At 47.3% G+C, this 19,731-nt stretch overlaps 1 protein-coding gene across 6 annotated transcripts in view; it reads right to left on the bottom strand.

Moving 5' to 3' along the window:
• Positions 1-19,731, bottom strand: part of LOC119854624 (dedicator of cytokinesis protein 2-like) — a 337,122-nt gene that overhangs the window by 235,023 nt on the left and 82,368 nt on the right. For all 6 annotated transcript variants that reach the window (XR_006280678.1, XR_006280679.1, XM_038399401.2 and 3 more), the window contains exon 18: positions 564-753. Coding sequence is in view for 4 of the 6 variants with exons in the window: in XM_038399401.2 (XP_038255329.1) it covers positions 564-753 (190 nt within the window). In the remaining 2 variants the exon portion in view is untranslated. The remainder of the gene's footprint in view (positions 1-563; positions 754-19,731) is intronic.

Genomic DNA, 19,731 nt, shown 5'->3' with positions numbered 1-19,731 from the left:
ACCTGATTGGCTGGAGGGTCTAGCAGGCCAGCTCTTAAGCCAGCAGCTGCAGCTAACTGGCTTCTCAATGCTCATGCCCAACATTGTGCCTGCTCTTGTGTTATCTTGTTCCTGCTGCTCCTGCCTTGCATCCAGCCTTGCTTCTGTCATGCCCTTGCCTTGAACCCTTCTTTCCCTGCTACCCTGCTTACTCCAGTTCCTGACCTCTGGATTGACCTGTGGCTCTGGCTTCTCACTACTCACTCTGGCTTGACCCCTTGCAGTTTCCCAAGCATTTTCCTCACAGGCAAGAGGCTGCCCGTGGATGCTGATACATGTGTGTTTATACTCTGTAACTAACAGCTGTATCATAAAGGATATCCTGAAGAGGGCTGATGGGCTGTGCAGCTGTGTGCAGGATGGACAAACACATACAGATGTGTAGGAAGTGAATACAGCTTATTTAAGAGTGTGGCAGTGTCACACTGGCATGTTGTGATGTGCACACTGGCATACTGCAGTAGTGTCACACTGAAGTTTGTGGTGTGCACTTCTGCTGAAAGCAGGGGAAAACTCCTACATACCATTCTGAGTTAGTTTGGTGGAGCAGACGAGGGTGGAGATTTGGAAGCTGTCCCGGGAAGATATGCCCATACCAGCCATGCCACCGCTCACTCGGAATGAGGAACCAGAAAGGGTCTTTGACTCTAACAGACTTCTCGTAAAAGGCAGATTCAGGTAAGAGCTGGCATCCTCCAATTTCCTGATGTCACCCTAAAATCCAAAGTGTGTCATCAGAATGGGCAGGACATAAAAGATTCAACCTGTATTACTCAGCATTTTTTGATAAATTTGGTTGATAGCAGTAACTGTGTTGACGTAATATATTTAGACTTCGTAAAAAGAAAAGGAGTACTTGTGGCACCTTAGAAACTAACAAATTTATCTGAGCATAAGCATTTGTGAGCTACAGCTCACTTCATCGGATGCATTCAGTGGAAAATACAGTGGGGAGATTTATATATATAGAGAACATGAAACAATGGGTGTTAGCATACACACTGTAACGAGAATGATCACTTAAGGTGAGCTATTACCAGCAGGAGAGCGGGGGGGAAAAACTTTTTGTAGTGATAATCAAGATGGGCCATTTTCCCCCAGCCCTCCTGCTGGTAATAGCTCACCTTAAGTGAATGCATCCGATGAAGTGAGCTGTAGCTCACGAAAGCTTATGCTCAAATAAATGTGTTAGTCTCTAAGGTGCCACAAGTACTCCTTTTCTTTTTGTGAATACAAACTAACACGGCTGCTACTCTGAAACCTTAGACTTCGTAAGGTACTGACTTAGTCTGACATTCTGGTAAAATAATTAGCACTACACTAAGTCAGTGAAGAATATGGATTTAAAAGATTACAAACTTGCTAACTGCTAGATCTCAAAAAGTAATTGGGAGGTTGCACTCCATATGTTTTATGGAAATATGCTGATCAGTGTGAATATGATGTGACTGGTGTATGCTTTATGCAAAAGGTCCCTTTTAAGGTATCATTACAAAGCTTATAATCTACTGAGTATGTTCATACTATTTGTATGAATGTTTCACTCTTGTATCTGAAACTAGGAATAGGAAGTATAACTCTGGGGTCCTACTGTAATTATTCAAAGTGTGGGCCATTAGTGGTGGTTTGGAAGCTTGATGGCTCCCATTGACTAGGACGATTGGTTGTAAATGGCTCTGTTTACTTGCAACCTGCCCTGGGTACATGTGGGCCAGCCCTGGAAGAATGAAGAATGAGATCTCACAGAACGTGACCATGTCATAGGATACTGGAATCCAACTTAAACCTGATGCTTTTCCATTTAGAAGGAGGGATGGAGATCCAGAGAGACAAAAGACAGAAGTATGCCATGGTTGAGAGAGAGTGCCTTGCTGTGAAATGGGCCATGGAAACACTATGTTATTACCTGCTGGGACGACGGTTTACCCTTGTGACCAACCATGCACCCCTCCAATGGATGCAGTGAAATAAAGAGAAGAACGCAAGAGTAACCAGATGGTTCCTGTCCTTACAACCTTTCCAATTCACCATATAACACCGGGCTGGAAGCCACCATGGCAATGCAGATGGCTTGTCATGGGTACACTGCCTGACGTGCCAAGTTGCCCAACCCTATGGTGTTGAGTGGGGGGGGGTGAGATGTGAAAGGCTCAGGCCGGATGGCTACAGGAGAGTGACAGAAGGCAGATATATTAGCCCCAGGTTAAGCAGGTCCCTTTTCCCTGGGTAAGGTAACAGGGGCAGTTCCAGAACAATCAATGAATTGCTGGAACCAATTAAGGCAGACAGGCTAATTAGGACACTTGGAGCCAATTAAGAAGCTGAAGAATCAATTAAGGCAGGCTAATCAGTGCACCTGGTTTAAAAAGGACCTCACTTCAGTCAGCGAGGGGCAGGCAAGGAGCTGAGAGTGAGAGGGCGTCCTGCTGGAGGACTGAGGAGTACAAACACTATCTGGCATTAGGAGGAAGGTCCTGTGGTGAGGATACAGAAAGTGTTGGGAGGATGCCATGGGGAAGTAGCCCAGGGACTTGTAGCTGTTACACAGGTGTTACACAAAACACTGTAGACAGCTGTGATCCACAGGGCCCTGGGCTGGAACTCAGAGTAGAGGGCGGGCCCGGGTTCCTCCCATCGCCCCAACTCCCTATTGGATACAGGAGGAGTTGACCTGGACTGTGTGTCCCATCAGAGGGGAAAGTCCCTGACCTGTTCCCCAACCCACTAGGTGGACCAGCAGAGACTGTGGGGATTGTTCTCCTTCCTTTTTCCCATAATGACCAGTGATGAAGTTAGCTGAGTGAACGGCAGTTTGAGCCACTAGCAAAAGTGGCCAAACTGAGGGCTGCTGTGAATCTCTGAGGCGAGCAAATCCACCAATAAGCTCAGGACCCACCAAGGCAGAGGAGGAACTTTGTCACAGTTTCTTAATGTATTAGGCTTAGACTTGCATGTTTTGTTTTATTTGCTTGGTAACTTACTTTGTTCTGTCTGTTATTACTTGAAATCACTTAAATCCTGCTTTTTATACTTAATAAAATCACTTTTGTTTATTAGTAAACCCCGAGTAAGTGATTAATACCTGTGGGAGCAAACAGCTGTGCATATCTCTCTATCAGTGTTATAGAGGGTGGACAATTTATGAGTTTACCCTGTATAAGCTTTATACAGAGTAAAATGGATGTATTTGGGGTTTGGATCCCATTGGGAACTGGGTGTCTGGGTGCTGGAGTTAGGTGACCTGCTGAGCAGTTTTTAGTTAAAGTCTGCAGCTCTGGGGGCGTGGACCAGACCTGGGTCTTTGTTGCAGCAGGCTAGTGTGTCTGGCTCAACACGGCAGGGTTCTGGAGTCCCAAGCTGGCAGGGAAAACAGGTTCAGAGGTAATCTCAACATGTCAGGTGACAGTCCCAAGGGAGGTCTCTGTGACCAAACCCATCACAGTAATCATAAATAGGGAATTGTAATTGTGATGGTGTTTCTGGTGGAGCCATACACGGATATGTTCTTGGTCTGATGCTATTTAATATCTTTTTATCAGTGATCTAGAAGCAAATATAAAATCATTGCTAGCAAAATTTGCAAATGAGACAAAAATTAGAGGAGTAGTAAATAATGATGGGGACTGGTCACCTATACAGACTGAGCTGGATAGTTTGATAAGGAAGTTCATTTTAAAAACATGAGTTTTAACATAGCCAAAGGCAAGGTCATACATCTAAAAACAAAGAATGTAGGTCACACTTATAAGATGGGGGAATATATCCTGGAATGCAGCTACAATGAAAAGGACTTAGGGGTCATGGCAGAAAATAAATAAATCATGATTCTTGGGTGTATAAGCAAAGGAATAGCAAATAGGAGCAGGGAGTGGTATTAATGAGGCCATTACTGGAGTTCTGGGTTCAGTTCTTGTGTCCACACTTCAAAAAGGATGTTGAAAAATTGGAAAGGGTTCAGTAAAGAACCCTCAAATGACTCAAGTTCTGGAAAGCCTGCCATCTAGTGAGAAGCATAAGATATATTAGATATATTTAGTTTATCCAAATGAAGGTTAAGAGGCAACTAGATTACCATTTACAAGTGCCAATGCAGGGAAGAGATTGTGATGGACATGGAGCCACTCTAATAATTTATGAATACTGTATGACCTATATTGGGTTTGTAACAAGGTGGGCTTCCCCTTTAAAGGCTAGAGGCCTGGGGCCATCCAGCCCTGTTTGATTATCATATCCAGCCAGGAAGGGGTCAGGTGATCCCTATAAATGAAGGAGAGCTCAGCTGGAGGACCATTGCAAGAGGGAGGTTTGCTCTTGTGACTGGCCCTGGAGCAGAGAGAGACGGGAGAGGGAGAGCAGAGTGGACCAGAGCAAAACGCCCCTGGGTTCTTGCAGCCTGCATAGATTGTGAGTTTTGTACTGTTAATTTGAATTTTGTTTGAATTAACAACATGGTGTCCTGGAAGAAAGGCCTGAAAGATTTAGGCATGGCAGTGAGTCCATTGTGGTCTCAGGAGACAGGCCAGCAGCTTTCTTGTGGTGGAGAATGCGAACAGGCAATCAGCCCTTGGAACTGAGGGGGAACTGAGGTAGTAACTAGCCTGAAATTGGAACAGGTGGGCAGTGCTGCTACAGTATTACTGGGATATTTACTGTATGACTATATATGGCTAAATCTACAGGGCTGTTGGGGAAACAAGCAGGAAGGGGAAACAATGGCTCAAGATAACCTACACCACGGTAAATACTTAAGGGCTGTGATAGGATAATGGGGAAGGGCATTGGCTCTGAAGGTTCTACCTTGACCTCCTGTGGAGCCTACTGAACTGGTTTGGACAAGCAGGGCCAAAAGTGGGGACTGAAGAGGACAAAGGAACAAAAAGAGATTCTCTCTTCCCAGAGGGGAGGTAGCTGCTGAGGAGCTGTTCAAACTCACACAGGTAGTCTAGGCCTGTCCAGGTTACCAGCAGGAGATGGTGAGCTGGTAGGTAAGACAGACATGCGCATAGACTGTTGTTTTAAAATCTTTTCCTCTAAATGCTTTACTCCTACTATTAAAATTAAACAATGCTTCGTTTCAGAAGCCTGTCTGGGTACTGTACTCACCACGGATCAAACTCCCAAAAGGAGGAACTGCACCAGTGTGTATGCATGGTGGATGCACAGTGTGTATGCACAGTGTAGCCCAAGGCCAGGTCTAAAAATGGGAGAATTGTATGAGTCCACCCCAGGAGAGGTAAAGGTAGGAGACCTGACAACTGAGGGGTTGCCATCAGAGAGGCCACGAAGGGGACAGAGATGCAGTTAGCGCTGCAACAGTGACTGATTTCTGACAGGTTTCAGAGTAGCAGCCGTGTTAGTCTGTATTCGCAAAAAGAAAAGGAGTACTTGTGGCACCTTAGAGACTAACAAATTTATTAGAGCATAAGCTTTCGTGAGCTACAGCTCACTTCATCGGATGCATTTGGTGGAAAAAGCAGAGGAGAGATTTATATACACACACACACAGAGAGAACATGAAACAATGGGTTTATCATACACACTGTAAGGAGAGTGATCACTTAAGATAAGCCATCACCAGCAGCAGGGGGGGGGGAAGGAGGAAAACCTTTCATGGTGACAAGCAAGGTAGGCTAATTCCAGCAGTTAACAAGAATATCAGAGGTTTCAGAGTAGCAGCCGTGTTAGTCTGTATTCGCAAAAAGAAAAGGAGTACTTGTGGCACCTTAGAGACTAACAAATTTATTAGAGCATAAGCTTTCGTGAGCTACAGCTCACTTCATCATTCAAGAATATCAGAGGAACAGTGGGGGGTGGGGTGGGAGGGAGAAATACCATGGGGAAATAGTTTTACTTTGTGTAATGACTCATCCATTCCCAGTCTCTATTCAAGCCTAAGTTAATTGTATCCAGTTTGCAAATTAATTCCAATTCAGCAGTCTCTCGTTGGAGTCTGTTTTTGAAGCTTTTTTGTTGAAGGATAGCCACTCTTAGGTCTGTGATCGAGTGACCAGAGAGATTGAAGTGTTCTCCAACTGGTTTTTGAATGTTATAATTCTTGACGTCTGATTTGTGTCCATTCATTCTTTTACGTAGAGACTGTCCAGTTTGGCCAATGTACATGGCAGAGGGGCCCCATGGTATTTCCCCCTCCCACCCCACCCCCCACTGTTCCTCTGATATTCTTGTTAACTGCTGGAATTAGCCTACTTTGCTTGTCACCATGAAAGGTTTTCCTCCTTCCCCCCCCTGCTGCTGGTGATGGCTCATCTTAAGTGATCACTCTCCTTACAGTGTGTATGATAAACCCATTGTTTCATGTTCTCTCTGTGTGTGTGTGTGTGTGTGTGTGTGTATATATAAATCTCTCCTCTGCTTTTTCCACCAAATGCATCCGATGAAGTGAGCTGTAGCTCACGAAAGCTTATGCTCTAATAAATTTGTTAGTCTCTAAGGTGCCACAAGTATTCCATCCTCTTTATAACGGCCCTTAATATATCTGAAGACTGTTATCAGGTCCCCCCTCAGGCTTCTTTTTTCAAAACTAAACATGCCTGTTTTTTTTTTTTTTTTTCAACCTTTCCTCATCAGTCAGGTTTCCTGAACCTTTTATCATTTTTGTTGCTCTCCTTTGGACTCTCTCCGATTTGTCTACATCTTTTTTAAAGTGTGGCATCTGGAATTGGACAGAGTACTCCCGCTTAAGCCTCACTCGTGCCAAGTAGAGCAAAACAATTACCTCCAGTGTCTTACCGACAACACCCCTGTTAATACACCCCAGAATGATATTAGCCTTTTTCACAACTGCATTACATTACATTGATCCACTATTACCCCCAGATCCTTTTCAGCAGTACTACTTCTTAGCCCAGTTAGTCCCCATTTTGTAGCTGTGCCTTTAATTTTTCCTTAAGTGTACTACCTTGTACTTGTCTTTACCAAATTTCATCTTGTATATTGCAGCCCCATTCTCCAATTTTAAAAGTCATTTTGAATTCTAACCCTGTACTCCGAAGTGCTTGCAACCCCTCCCAGCTTTGTGTCATTCGCAAATTTTATAAGCACACTCTCCACTCCATTATCCAAGTCACTGATGAAAATATTGACTAGTAACAGATCCATCACAGGCCCCTCTGGAATCCGACTATACAGCTCCCCACTTTACAGTGAACCATTGATAACTGCCCTTCGTGCATCGTCTTTCAACCAGTTTTGCACCCACCTTACAGTAATTTAATCTAGACCACACTTCCCTATTTGCTTATGAGAGAATCAAGCCCTACTGAAACCGAGAACGTCAAATTTACTGCTTCCCCCCTATCCCTTAGGCCAATAAGCCTGTCAAAGAAGGGAAAAAATGGTTACTCACCTTCTTGTAACTGTTGTTCTTCAAGATGTGTTGTTCCATTCCAATCAGGTGTGCGTGCACCGTGTGCATGGTTGCCGGAAAGTTTTTCCCCCAGCAGCTCCCGTCAGGTCAGCTATGGAGCCCCCTGGAGTGGCGCCTTCTTGGTGCTCAATATATGACCCTGCTGGCCCGACCTCCCTTTCAGTTCCTTCTTGCCGGCTACTCCAACAGAGGGGACGGAGGGTGGGCTTTGGAATGGACATGAATAACACATCTCGAAAAACAACAGTTACAAGAAGGTGAGTAACCGTTTTCTTCTTTTTTGAGTGCTTGTTCACCTCAATTCCAACCAGGTGACTCCCAAAGAGGTGCACACCTGGCCCTATGGTGATGAGGGCTGGGATGGCTTATGCCTGCCATTCCTACCTTGCCGTCTAGAAAAGTCTTGTCTAGGGTAAGGTGGTTAGGAAGTTGAGGGGGTTGAGGCTTAAAATGTTTCCACTGCATAGCTTGGGTGTGCATTCCCAGCGACTTCAGTGTCACCCTTGAATCCTTTAGGCTGTGTAGCCTGGAGTCTGTTTGCTCCGTAAATAATCCTGTCCCATCAAAGGGCAGGTCCTGTAGGGTCTGTTGGACCTTGGGGAGTAGACCCAAAACTTGAAGCCTTGAGGTCCTCCTCATGGCTATGCCGGAGGACAAGGTATGTGCCTGTAAAGAGGTCCGTGCCACTGCCTTGCCCTCCTCCACAATGGCCCCAAACTCATCCCTGGATTCCGATTGGATTAGCTCCTTAAATTTGAGCATGGAGTTCCATGAGTTAAAATTATATCGGCTCAAGACTGCCTGCTGGTTAGCAATCCTGAGCTGTAGGCCCCCCTGGAGTAGACCTTTCTACTGAAAAGGTCAAGTTTTTTAGAGTTCTTGGATTTAGGCATGGGCCCCTGCTGCCCCTGCCTTTCATGTTCATTAACCGCAGATACCACCAAGGAGCAGGGCTGCAGGTGAGTGTACAGATACTCGTAACCCTTGGAGGGAGCAAAGTATTTGCGTTCCACCCCTTTGGCTGTCGGGAGCATAGAGGCCGGGGTCTGCCATACAGTTTTGGAGTTGTTTTGAATGGTCTTAATGAGTGGCAGTGTCACTCGGGATGGACCCTCTAAGGCCAAAATGTCCTCCTGTTCCACCACCTCCTCGGTTGGTAAGCCCATATTGCACACCACCCTGCGGAGCAGGTCCTGGTGGGCGTGACTATCTATGGGTGGTGGTCCTGAGACCGAAGTCCCCACTACTGCCTTGTCTGGGGAGGAGGACAAGGACACAGGTGGGGGAACTGGGACATCCTGGCCTGTTAGTCCATGGGGACCTCCTGACCAACCTGCTGCTCCAGGTCAGTGACCACTGGTTCCACCAAAGGGGCAGGGATCTGTGCCAGTGAAGGTCCTGTAGCTGGAGTCTCTTCCGCACCTCTGGGCATGGGGCGGCTGGCCGAGGCCGTCAGCACCCAGGACTTGGATGCTACAGACTGGAAGCCCTTGGATAAGGTACCCTGGGACTGGTGATATGCCCAGGGGGTCCAAAAATGCCATTGCACCGGTCCTTGCCATTAAGGCGGCCATGGCATTGAACCTGTGTCAGGCCGTCGATGCGCTGACCAGTGCCAGCTCCATTGTGAGTGTCTAGACCCCGCGTCTGATTCTGAGAACGAGGCTGGGATCTGGAAGGCTATGGCGGTGCCAATCAGAGTAGGCGGGGTGAGCAGTGCCGCGAGGAAGGGGAACAGTGCTGGGATCCGGAGCAGTGCCGAGACCTTGATCGATACTGAGGGAATCAGTGGCGTGATGATGATCGGTGCTAGGAGCAGGACCTCCGATGATCCAGAGACCGGTGCCGCGAGTTTGACCAGTGCCGCGAGCAAGAGTGGTGCCTGGACTCTGAGCAGTGCTGGGACTTGGAGTGGTGCTGGGAATCAGGCCAGTGCCCCCTTTCCAGTGCCGATGATCGGTGACCTAGAGACGCAGGCAGGTGCATCTTTGTTGGCCTTCCACGGGACGGTACCGCCCCCGGCAGCGCCAAGGGCTTGTCGCAGAGAATTGGGGACTGCGGTGCCATCATGGCAATGAGGTCCCGTGCAGCTTCAAAGGTGTCCAGGGTAGACGGTAGCCCCATCTTTTCCACCATATGGATTGGGGAGTCCAACGGCCCCAGGCTCAATGGTCAGACCTTGCGGGTCTGAAGTTCCTGGTGCTGACTCCATGGGTCTTGGGGCTGGGTACTCCTCTCTAGGACAAACCCCATTGGCCGAGACCACAGAGGTGGGGCTCATAGAAGATCCGCCTCTACCCTGTTTGGCGTGCCTCTTCTGTGGCGCCAGAGACTGGAACCGGTGCCAGGCAGTTCCCACAGTCTTAGGCACAGGGGATCAGTGGTGCCGCAAGTCTCTGTGCTTGGAGCCCTTCCGCGATGCTGATTCTGCCACCAATACAGGCGCACTCCGCACCAAGGAGCTCAGCGCTAGGTCCTGCTGTGCTGAGGTGGACTGTGGTTTAAGAGCCACTTCCATGAGGAGCTGTTTCAGTCTGAAGTCCTGCTCCTTTTTGGTCCTGGGTTGAAAACCCTTACCAATCCTGCACCTATTGGCTTGGTGAGCCTCCCCCAGACACTTTAAACAAGCATCATGGAGGTGTCCTGTTGGCATGGGCTTTTTGCAGGACTTGCAGGGCTTGAACCCTGGGGACTGAGGCATGCCACGAGACCCCAAGGGGAAAAAAGTCAGGGTGGAGGCGGAACCCCCCCCCAACAGAATTACTACTAACTAATAAACAAGAAAATATAGTGCCCATCTATAAAAAGGGAAATAAGGACAAGCCAGGAAATTACAGATCAGTCAGCTTAACTTCTGTACCCGGAAAGATAATGGAGCAAATAATCAATTTGTAAACATCTAGAAGATAATAAGGTGATAAGTAACAGTCAGCACGGATTTGTCAAGAACAAATCATGTCAAATCAACCTGATAGCTATCTTTGACAGGTTAATAAGCCTTGTGGCTGGGGGGGGGGGGAAGCATAGAGGTGGTATATCTTGACTTTAGTAAAGCTTTTGATACTGTCTCACATGACCTTCTCATAAACAAACTAGGGAAATGCAACCTAGATTGAGCTACTATAAGGTGGGTGCAAAACTGGTTGGAAAACTGTTCATGAAAAAACTCGTACAGATACAGACAGACATCATGTTCCCAGAGAGTAATCAGTCGTTGACAGTCATGCTGGAAGGGCATAACAAGTGGGATCCAGCAGGGATCAGTTCTGGGTCAAGTTCTAGTCAATATCTTCATCAATTATTTAGATAATGGCATATAGAGTACACTTATAAAGTATGCAATGATACCAAGCTGGGAGGGGTTGCAAGTGCTTTGGAGGACAGGATTAAAATTCAAAATGATCTGGACAAACTGGAGAAATGGTCTGAAGAAAATAGCATGAAATTCAATAAGGACTAATGCAAAGTACTCCATTTAGGAAGGAACAATCCGTTGCACACATATAAAATGGGAAATGACTGCCTAGGAAGGAGTACTGCAGAAAGGGATCCAGGGGTCATAGTGGACCACAAGCTAAATACGAATCAACAGTGTGACACTGTTGCAAAAAAAAGTGAACATCATTCTGGGATGTATTAGCAGACTTGTAAGCAAGACACGAGAAAAAATGGTTACCCAGCTCTTGTTCTTCGAGATGTTGCTCATGTCCATTCCAATAGATGTGTGCACGCGTTGCTTGCACGATCGATGGAAGGTTTTTCCCCTAGCGGTACCCGTCGGGTCAGCTGTGGAGGCCCCTGGAGTGGCACCTTCTTGGCAATGTATATAGGTCCCTGCTGACTCGCTGTTTGCTCAGTTCCTTCTTGCCGGAATATTCTAACAGAGGGGAGGCAGGTGAGATTTGGAATGGACATGAGCAATACATCTTGAAGAACAACAATTACGAGAGGTAAGTAACCATTTTTTCTTCTTCGAGTGATTGCTCATGTGCATTCCAATAGATGACTCCCAAGCAGTTTCCCCGGAGGCGGGGTCGGAGTTCACCTGGTTGCTGAATGCAGGACTGCCCTGCCAAAGGCTGCATCATCCCTTGCCTATTGGGTGATGGGGTAGTGCGATGAGAAGGTGTGGCTGGAAGACTACATTGCTGCCTTCCACATATCCTGGATAGGGACCTGTGCAAGGAATGCTGCGGACAAAGCCTGTGCTCTTGTGGAGTGCGCTGTCAGCAGAGGGGCTGGAATCTTAGCTAGGTCATAGCACGTTCTGATGCAGGACGTGATCCATGATGAAATGCACTGGGACAAGATGGGAAGCCCTTTCATTCTCTCTATGTTTTCAAAAAAGAGCTGTGGTGACTTACAAAATGGCTTTGTGCACTCAGTGTAGAATGCTAGGGCATGCCTGACATCCAGGGAATGGAGCATTTGCTCTCTATTACTGGCAAATGGCTTCGGGAAGAACACAGGTAAAAATATGTCCTGGTTCACATGAAACTGGGAAACTACCTTTCGTAGAAACACAGGGTGAAGGCATAGCTGCACCTTGTCTTTATACAAGACTGTATAGGGAGGCTCAGAAGTCAGCGCTTTGAGCTCCAAGATCCTTCTGGCCGAGGTTATGGCCACCAGAAAGGCCACCTTCCAGGGAAGGTAAGACAGATGGCAGGTTGTCATGGGCTCAAAAGGGAGCCTCATGAGCGTGGACAGGACCAGGTTGAGGTCCCATTGGGGAACGGGCTGCCACGCCTGGGGATAAAGCCTGTCCAAACTCTTGAGAAACTGGCCCACCATGGGATTTCTGAAGACTGATCTACCTGCTGGCCCCCGGGTAGAAGGCTAAAATGGCAGCCAGGTGCACTCTGATAGATGATATTGCCAACCCCTGCTGCTTGAGGTACAGTAGGTAGTCCAAAACAAGGGGAATTGATGTGTGCTGTGGAGGGCTGCCCATCTGCAGAGACCAAATGGAAAACCGCCTCCACTTTGCTAGGTACATGGCCCGAGTGGAGGGTTTCCTACTTCCTGGCAGAACTTCCCTAACTGAGTCTGAACACTGAAGCTTGAGTCGGTTCAACCATGGAGTTTCCACGCTGTGAAGTGGAGGGACTCCAGATTGGGGTGTTGTAGATGGCCATGGTCCTGTGTGATGAGGGCTGGGCACATGGGAACGGGTACTGGTCTGTCCAACAGTGTTCGACAGCATGCTGAACTGGTGCTAGCGGGGTCACATTGGCACTATGAGGATCAAGGAAGCCCTGTCCTGGTGAGCCTTGAGGAGGACTTTGTGTATGAGTGGGAAGGGCGGGAACACATACAGCAGGTGACCCGTCCGTGAAAGGCATCCGCAATGGAGCCTGGGCTGTAGTTCAGAAACGAGCAGAACCACTGGCACTTCCTATTGCTCCGCGTCGTGAACAGGTCTATGTGGGAAGAGCCCCACCTTTGGAAAATCAAGTGCGCGATGCCCAGCCTGAGGAACCATTCGTGATCGTGAAACAAGCGGCTGAAGCAGTCAGCTAGCTCGCTTTGCGCTCCCGGAAGATATGACGCCTCTAGGTGTATTGAGTGGGCAATGCAAAAGTTGCACAGCCCGAGGGCTTCCTGACACAGGGAAAAGGAGCGAGCACCACTCTGTTTGTTTATATAGAACAACGCTGTGGTGTTGTCTTTCAGCACCGACACACATGTGCCCTGCAGGCAGGCCTGGAATGCTTGGCATGCCAGATGAACCACCCTCAGCTCCCTTATGTTGATATGCAGCCATAGTTCTGCGTGGGATCATAGGCCTTGGGTTCTGATATTGCCGAGGTGCACTCCCCAACCAAGTGCCGAGGCATCCATGACCAATGATAGCATAGGTTGGGATTTGGCAAAGGGTACTCCCGCACAGACCACTTGTGGTTGCAGCCACCGGTGGAGAGACTCGAGAATGCGAGGGATGAGGGTGATAAATATGTCCAGTGGGTCCCTGCTCAGCATGTGTACCTGCGCCAACCACTCCTGGAGAGGCTGAAGGCACAATCTAGCATACTGGACCATGTATGTATAGGTCGCCATATGCCCTAGCAGTTTCATGCAATTTCTGGCTGTCATTGTGCGGAATCGGTAAAGGTTCTCAATAATGTGGGAGGAGAAGTAGATACACTGGAGGGTAGGGATAGGATACAGAGGGAACTAGACAAATTAGAGGATTGGGCCCAAAGAAATCTGATGAGGTTCAACAAGGACAAGTGCAGAGTCCTGCACTTAGGACGGAAGAATCCCATACACCGCTACAGACTAGGGATCGAATGGCTAGGCAGCAGTTCTGCAGAAAAGGACCTAGGGGTTACAGTGGACGAGAAGCTGGATATGAGTCAACAGTGTGCCCTTGTTGCCAAGAAGGCCAATGGCATTTTGGGTTGTATAAGTAGGGGCATTGCCAGCAGATCAAGGGATGTGATTGTTCCCCTCTATTCGACATTGGTGAGGCCTCATCTGGAGTACTGTGTCCAGTTTTGGGCCCCACACTACAAGAAGGATGTGGAAAAATTGGAAAACATCCAGTGGAGGGCAACAAAAATGATTAGGGGACTGGAACACATGACTTCTGAGGAGAGGCTGAGGGAACTGGGATTGTTTAGTCTGCGGAAGAGAAGAATGAGGGGGGATTTGATAGCTGCTTTCAACTACATGAAAGGGGGTTCCAAAGAGGATGGATCTTGTTAGGATATAGATATTCAGGCCTGTCTGTAAAGGCCTGTACTCTAAGAATTTAGGAGAAAGAACAGGAGGACTTGTGGCACCTTAGAGACTAACAACTTTATTTGAGCATAAACTTTCGTGAGCTACAGCTCACTTCAAGAATGTAGGTGTATTCTTATCACTTGGATAGTTCTAGAGGTATAAAAGAGAGAATCAAAATCACTGTCTGCCGGTGTAAGGGCCTCCTCTTACTGTGACAGTCTGAGGCCCTGTTCTTAGCTAAGACCTTTGGCTAAGCAGCAGAGGCAGCCATAAGCTGGGAAGCGACCGGTCACCTCCTCACATTCCAAACTAGTCACATTGAAATAAGGTGCTATTGGGCCATTAGGATACAATCCTGTCCTGATCATGCCTATCGCCTCCAGAGAAAGGGAAGTGCCTAGAAGATGTAAAAGGAAACTTTAGTTTGATAGCATCCTGTCTGGCAAGAACTCACTTATCAATAGCTGGGATGTGAAATCCTCATTTCTGTGTTTGTTCTATCACTGTAGTCCCCATTTCCTCACTGTTTGTCTGTATAATCTCTGTCTGGTTCTGTGATTGTTTCGGTCTGCTGTATAATTAATTTTGCTGGGTGTAAACTAATTAAGGTGGTGGGATATAATTGGTTACATAATCATGTTACAATATGTTAGAATTGGTTAGTTAAATTTCAGGAAAATGATTGGTTAAGGTATAGCTAAGCAGAACTCAAGTTTTACTATATAATCTGTACAGGTTTCAGAGTAGCAGCCGTGTTAGTCTGTATTCGCAAAAAGAAAAGGAGGACTTGTGGCACCTTAGAGACTAACAAATTTATTAGAGCATAAGCTTTCGTGAGCTACAGCTCACTTCATCGGATGCATTTGGTGGAAAATACAGAGGGGAGATTTATATACACACACAGAGAACATGAAACAATGGGTTTATCATACACACTGTAAGGAGAGTGATCACTTAAGATGAGCCATCACCAGCAGTGAGGGGGGAGGGAGGAAAACCTTTCATGGTGACAAGCAAGGTAGGCTATTTCCAGCAGTTAACAAGAACATCTGAGGAACAATGGAGGGTGGGGTGGGGGGGAGAAATAACATGGGTAAATAGGTTTTCCTCCCTCCCCCCCGTTGCTGGTGATGGCTCATCTTTAGTGATCACTCTCCTTACAGTAAAAAGAAAAGGAGTACTTGTGGCACCTTAGAGACTAACAAATTTATTAGAGCATAAGCTTTCGTGAGCTACAGCTCACTTCATCGGATGCATTTGGTGGAAAAAATTGCATCCGATGAAGTGAGCTGTAGCTCACGAAAGCTTATGCTCTAATAAATTTGTTAGTCTCTAAGGTGCCACAAGTACTCCTTTTCTTTTTGCGAATACAGATTAACACTGCTGCTACTCTGAAACAAGGAGTAATAGTCTCAAGTTGCAGTGGGGGAGGTTTAGGTTGGATATTAGGAAAAACTTTTTTCCACTAGGAGGGTGGTGAAACACTGGAATGTGTTACCTAGGGAAGTGGTGGAATCTCCTTCCTTAGAAGTTTTTAAGGTCAGGCTTGACAAAGCCCTGGCTGGGATGATTTAGTTGGGGATTGGTACTGCTTTGAGCAGGGGGTGGGACTAGATACCTCCTGAGGTCCCTTCCAACGCTGATATTCTATGATTCTTTGAATCTATGAATGTCCCTGAATGCTTGGATGTGTGGCTCGGGCAGGAACACATTGGCTTTCATGGAGTCCAAGACAGCCCCTGTGAATTCTATTCTCTGCATTGGGGTTACTGTGGATTTGAGTATGTTCAGTACGAGGCCAGAGACATGCCTATACTTGTGACTTGGTCTTGATGAGCCAGTCATCCAGGTATGAGAAAACTTGCACCTGATGTTTGCAGGGGAAGGCTGCCACGGCCACCATACACTTGGTGAATATCTGCGGGGCCGCCGAAAGCCCAAACGGGAGCACTCTGAACTGGTAGTGCTGGCCGCTGACCACAAAGCGAAGAAACCTTCTGTGGGCCAGGATAATGGAGATATGAAAGTATGGATCTTTCAAGTAGAGGGTGGCATACCAGTCCCCTGGATCCAGGGAAGGAATGATGGAGGCCACGGAGAGCATGCAAAACTTCCCTTTCCTTATGAATGTGATGAGATCTCACAGATCCAGGATAGGCTGGAGCCCATCCTTGGCCTTGGGGATGAGGAAATAGCGGGAGTAGAACCCCTTGCCCCTGAACTCCTGAGGAACCTCCTCTATTTCCCCAAGAGTGAGGAGCAATTGCACCTCCTGCAGAAGGAGTTGTTCATGAGAAGGGTCCCTGAAGAGGGACGGGGAAGGAGGGTGGGAAGGAACCGTGCTGAAGACCCAGCGATCTGACATGATCTGGGACCAAGCACGGTGGAAGCAGGAGAGTCGATTCACAAAGGGGGGATAAGGATCAGAGATCAATACTGATGCTCTGTCCTCGGGCACATCTTCAAAAGTTTGGCTTCGGGCCCAGGAGATGTTTGGAAGATCTCTGACCTTGGCCTGAGGAGGACTGTGATGGGCACCTCCTATTATTCCTGCTCCGTTTCCTGGAGGAGTCTCGCCTTGGGGACCCGGAGTAGAAGCAGGACGGGCTGAGGCTTAAATGGCTTTCTTTGGAGTGTGGGGTGTGGATCCCCAAAGATTCTAGAGTCGCCCACGAGTCCTTAAGACTGTGCAAGTGAGAGTCCAAATTTTGGGCAAACAAGCCCGCACAGTTAAAGGGCAGGTCCAGGATAGTCTTCTGAACCTCTGGTTGTAACCGACTCCTCTGTGACCTCCTCCGCCTGGAGATTTAGGTTTAGAGCCACCATTCTAAGAAGGTCCTGGTGTCCCCTGGCATCCATTGCTGGGGGATGTGGGGGAAGGGAGGGGTTGCCCACCACTGCCTCTTCCAAAGAGGAGGAGGAGAAGGCCTGTGTGACCAGGTCTTCCTGCCCTTCTGGCTTCCTAGAGGCTGAGTGAGGTGTGTCAGTTCCTCCCGTGACTGAAGGTGGCTCCAGTACAATTGGTGCTGCTGGTTTGGGTGCTGCACCTGAATGTGAAGACCCAGAATCCTTGTCCCGTGCGGGGTTCTCTAGAGTCCTGGGGGTGTACCATGCTACTGACATTGCTGGGAGGGGGAGGGGCACAGGGTGCCGAAGCCACCGATGCAGCCCTTCCGCCCTGATGATAAGCCCAAGGAGTCCAAAAGGGCTTTTGTACTGAGTCTTGCCATTGAAGTGGCCAGGATACTGCCGGTGCCAATGAGTCCACGACTCTGCAGTGCCGGAACTGGTGCCGGGATCATGAGTGGTACCAGCTGTGTCAGGAGACAGAGGACTCAGCCTCCAACTTGGAAGAGTACTCTGAGCCCGACCATGGGAGGGCAGAGCCCGACGGTGCCAGGGAGCAGAACTGGGGTGATGGGGAGTGGTGCCGTAATATCGTGGGCCATGAAGGCGCCACTCCAGGGGGCTCCATAGTCAACCCGATGGACCCTGCTCGGGGAAAAACTTTCCAGCAACTGCGCACGTGGTGCGCGCACACCTGATTGGAATTGACTTGAACAAGCACTCAAAGAAGAACTGGGTTGGTTTGGTATGATTTGTTCTTGTTAAATCCATGTTGGTGGCTACTTATAACCCTGTTATCCTCTAGGACAGTGTTTACTTATTGATTGTTCAATAATTTTTCCGGTATCATTCCAGTTATATGAATATTTATATGGTAATAGTCCCTCTACATGGCTCTGCTCTATTTATTTATTATTTGTATTGCAGTAGTATCTAGGCGCCTCAATCAGGGATCAAAGCCCTGTTGTGCAAGAAACAGAACACAGTGAGGTTCAATTATGGGGACACTGCATTTCCAGAAAAATACCAAAAAGTATATCAGAAAAAAAAGAAAAGTGATCATGGATAAGAGGGGCTGCGTTATGCACAGAGATTAAGGGCACCAAGACACGCTTCATAAACCTCACACCAGCATAGAAAGGGATAAGGACCTACTTTGGGCTGGAGTTGCCCTACACCACCACACCTGCAAGTCATGCGAAGAATGGAGGAGGAACTTAAAAGGAAGAAGTGCCACTCAGTGGTGGGCAGTCCTGGGAAGGGAGCAGGTTGTAGAGCCTCCCCAGCTCCCATGAAGAGGCCCATGGGAGGGTGACAGGTCCACCGTTGGAAACATTTATAACTAGACTGGATGAAGCACTAGAAAATATATTATAGGGAATGATCCTGAGCTGATCTCTGGAGCACAGGCTAAATAGCACCTTTAGGGTTTCCCATCTCTGATTAATACCAGCACAGTGAAAGGAGGGAAGCAAAGATAGAGAACATAATAATAGGTTTCAGAGTAGCAGCCGTGTTAGTCTGTATTCGCAAAAAGAAAAGGAGACTTTTGTGGCACCTTAGAGACTAACAAATTTATTTGAGCATAAGCTTTCGTGAGCTACAGCTCACTTCATTGGATGCATCCAATGAAGTGAGCTGTTGCTCACGAAAGCTTATGCTCAAATAAATTTGTTAGTCTCTAAGGTGCCACAAGTACTCCTTAACATAATAATAACCATATTAGGTCAGATCATAGAATCATAGAATATCAGGGTTGGAAGGGACCCCAGAAGGTCATCTAGTCCAACCCCCTGCTCAAAGCAAGATCAAGGTCCATCTAGCCCAATATCCTGTCTTACAACAGTGGTCAATGCCAGGTGCTTCAGAGGGAACAAACATAGCAGGACAATGATTGAGTGATCCATCCCCTGTCATCCTGTCCCAGCTTCCATCAGTCAGACATTTAGGGACACCTGGATCATGCAGTTGCGTCCCTGACCATCTTGGTGACTAGCCATTGATGGACCTATCGTCCACGAATTTATCTACTTTTTTTAATGCAGTTAAAATTTTGACAATGAGGTTCACAGGTTGATTCTGCATTGCATAAAGAAGTACTTCTTATGTTTGTTTTAAACCTGCTGCCTATTAATTTCATTGGGTGACCCCTTGTTCTTGTGTTATGTAAAGGGGTAAATAACACTTCTTTATTCACTGTCTCCACGCCATTCATGATTTTATAGACCTCTATCATATTCCCCCTTAGTCATCTCTCTTCTAAGATGAAAAGTTCCAGTATTTTTAATCTCTCCTCATATGGAAGCTGTTCCATATCCCTCATCATTTTTGTTGTCCTTCTTTGTACTTTTCCAATTCTAATATATCTTTTTTGAGAGAGAGCAACTAGAACTGCAGGCAGTATTCAAGGTGTGGGCATGCCATGGAATTTTATACTGCCATGACGATATTTTCTGTCTTATTATCTATCACTTTCCTAATAAAAAGAAAAAGGAGAACTTGTGGCACCATAGAGACTAACAAATTTATTTGAGCATAATTTGTTAGTCTCTAAGGTGCCACAAGTTCTCCTTTTTCTTTTTCCGAATACAGACTAACACGGCTGCTACTCTGAAACCTGTCACTTTCCTAATGGTTCCTAACTTTTTTTGACTGCTGCTGCATATTGACTGGATATTTTCAGAAAACTATTCACAATGACTCCAAGATCTCTTTCTTGAGGGGTAACA

The sequence above is a fragment of the Dermochelys coriacea genome, chromosome 4 (assembly GCF_009764565.3).
Source record: "Dermochelys coriacea isolate rDerCor1 chromosome 4, rDerCor1.pri.v4, whole genome shotgun sequence".
In the NCBI taxonomy this organism is placed as follows: domain Eukaryota; kingdom Metazoa; phylum Chordata; order Testudines; family Dermochelyidae; genus Dermochelys; species Dermochelys coriacea.
The sequence above is the reverse complement of the archived record's forward strand: the minus strand, read 5'-3'. Positions and strand labels throughout refer to the sequence as shown.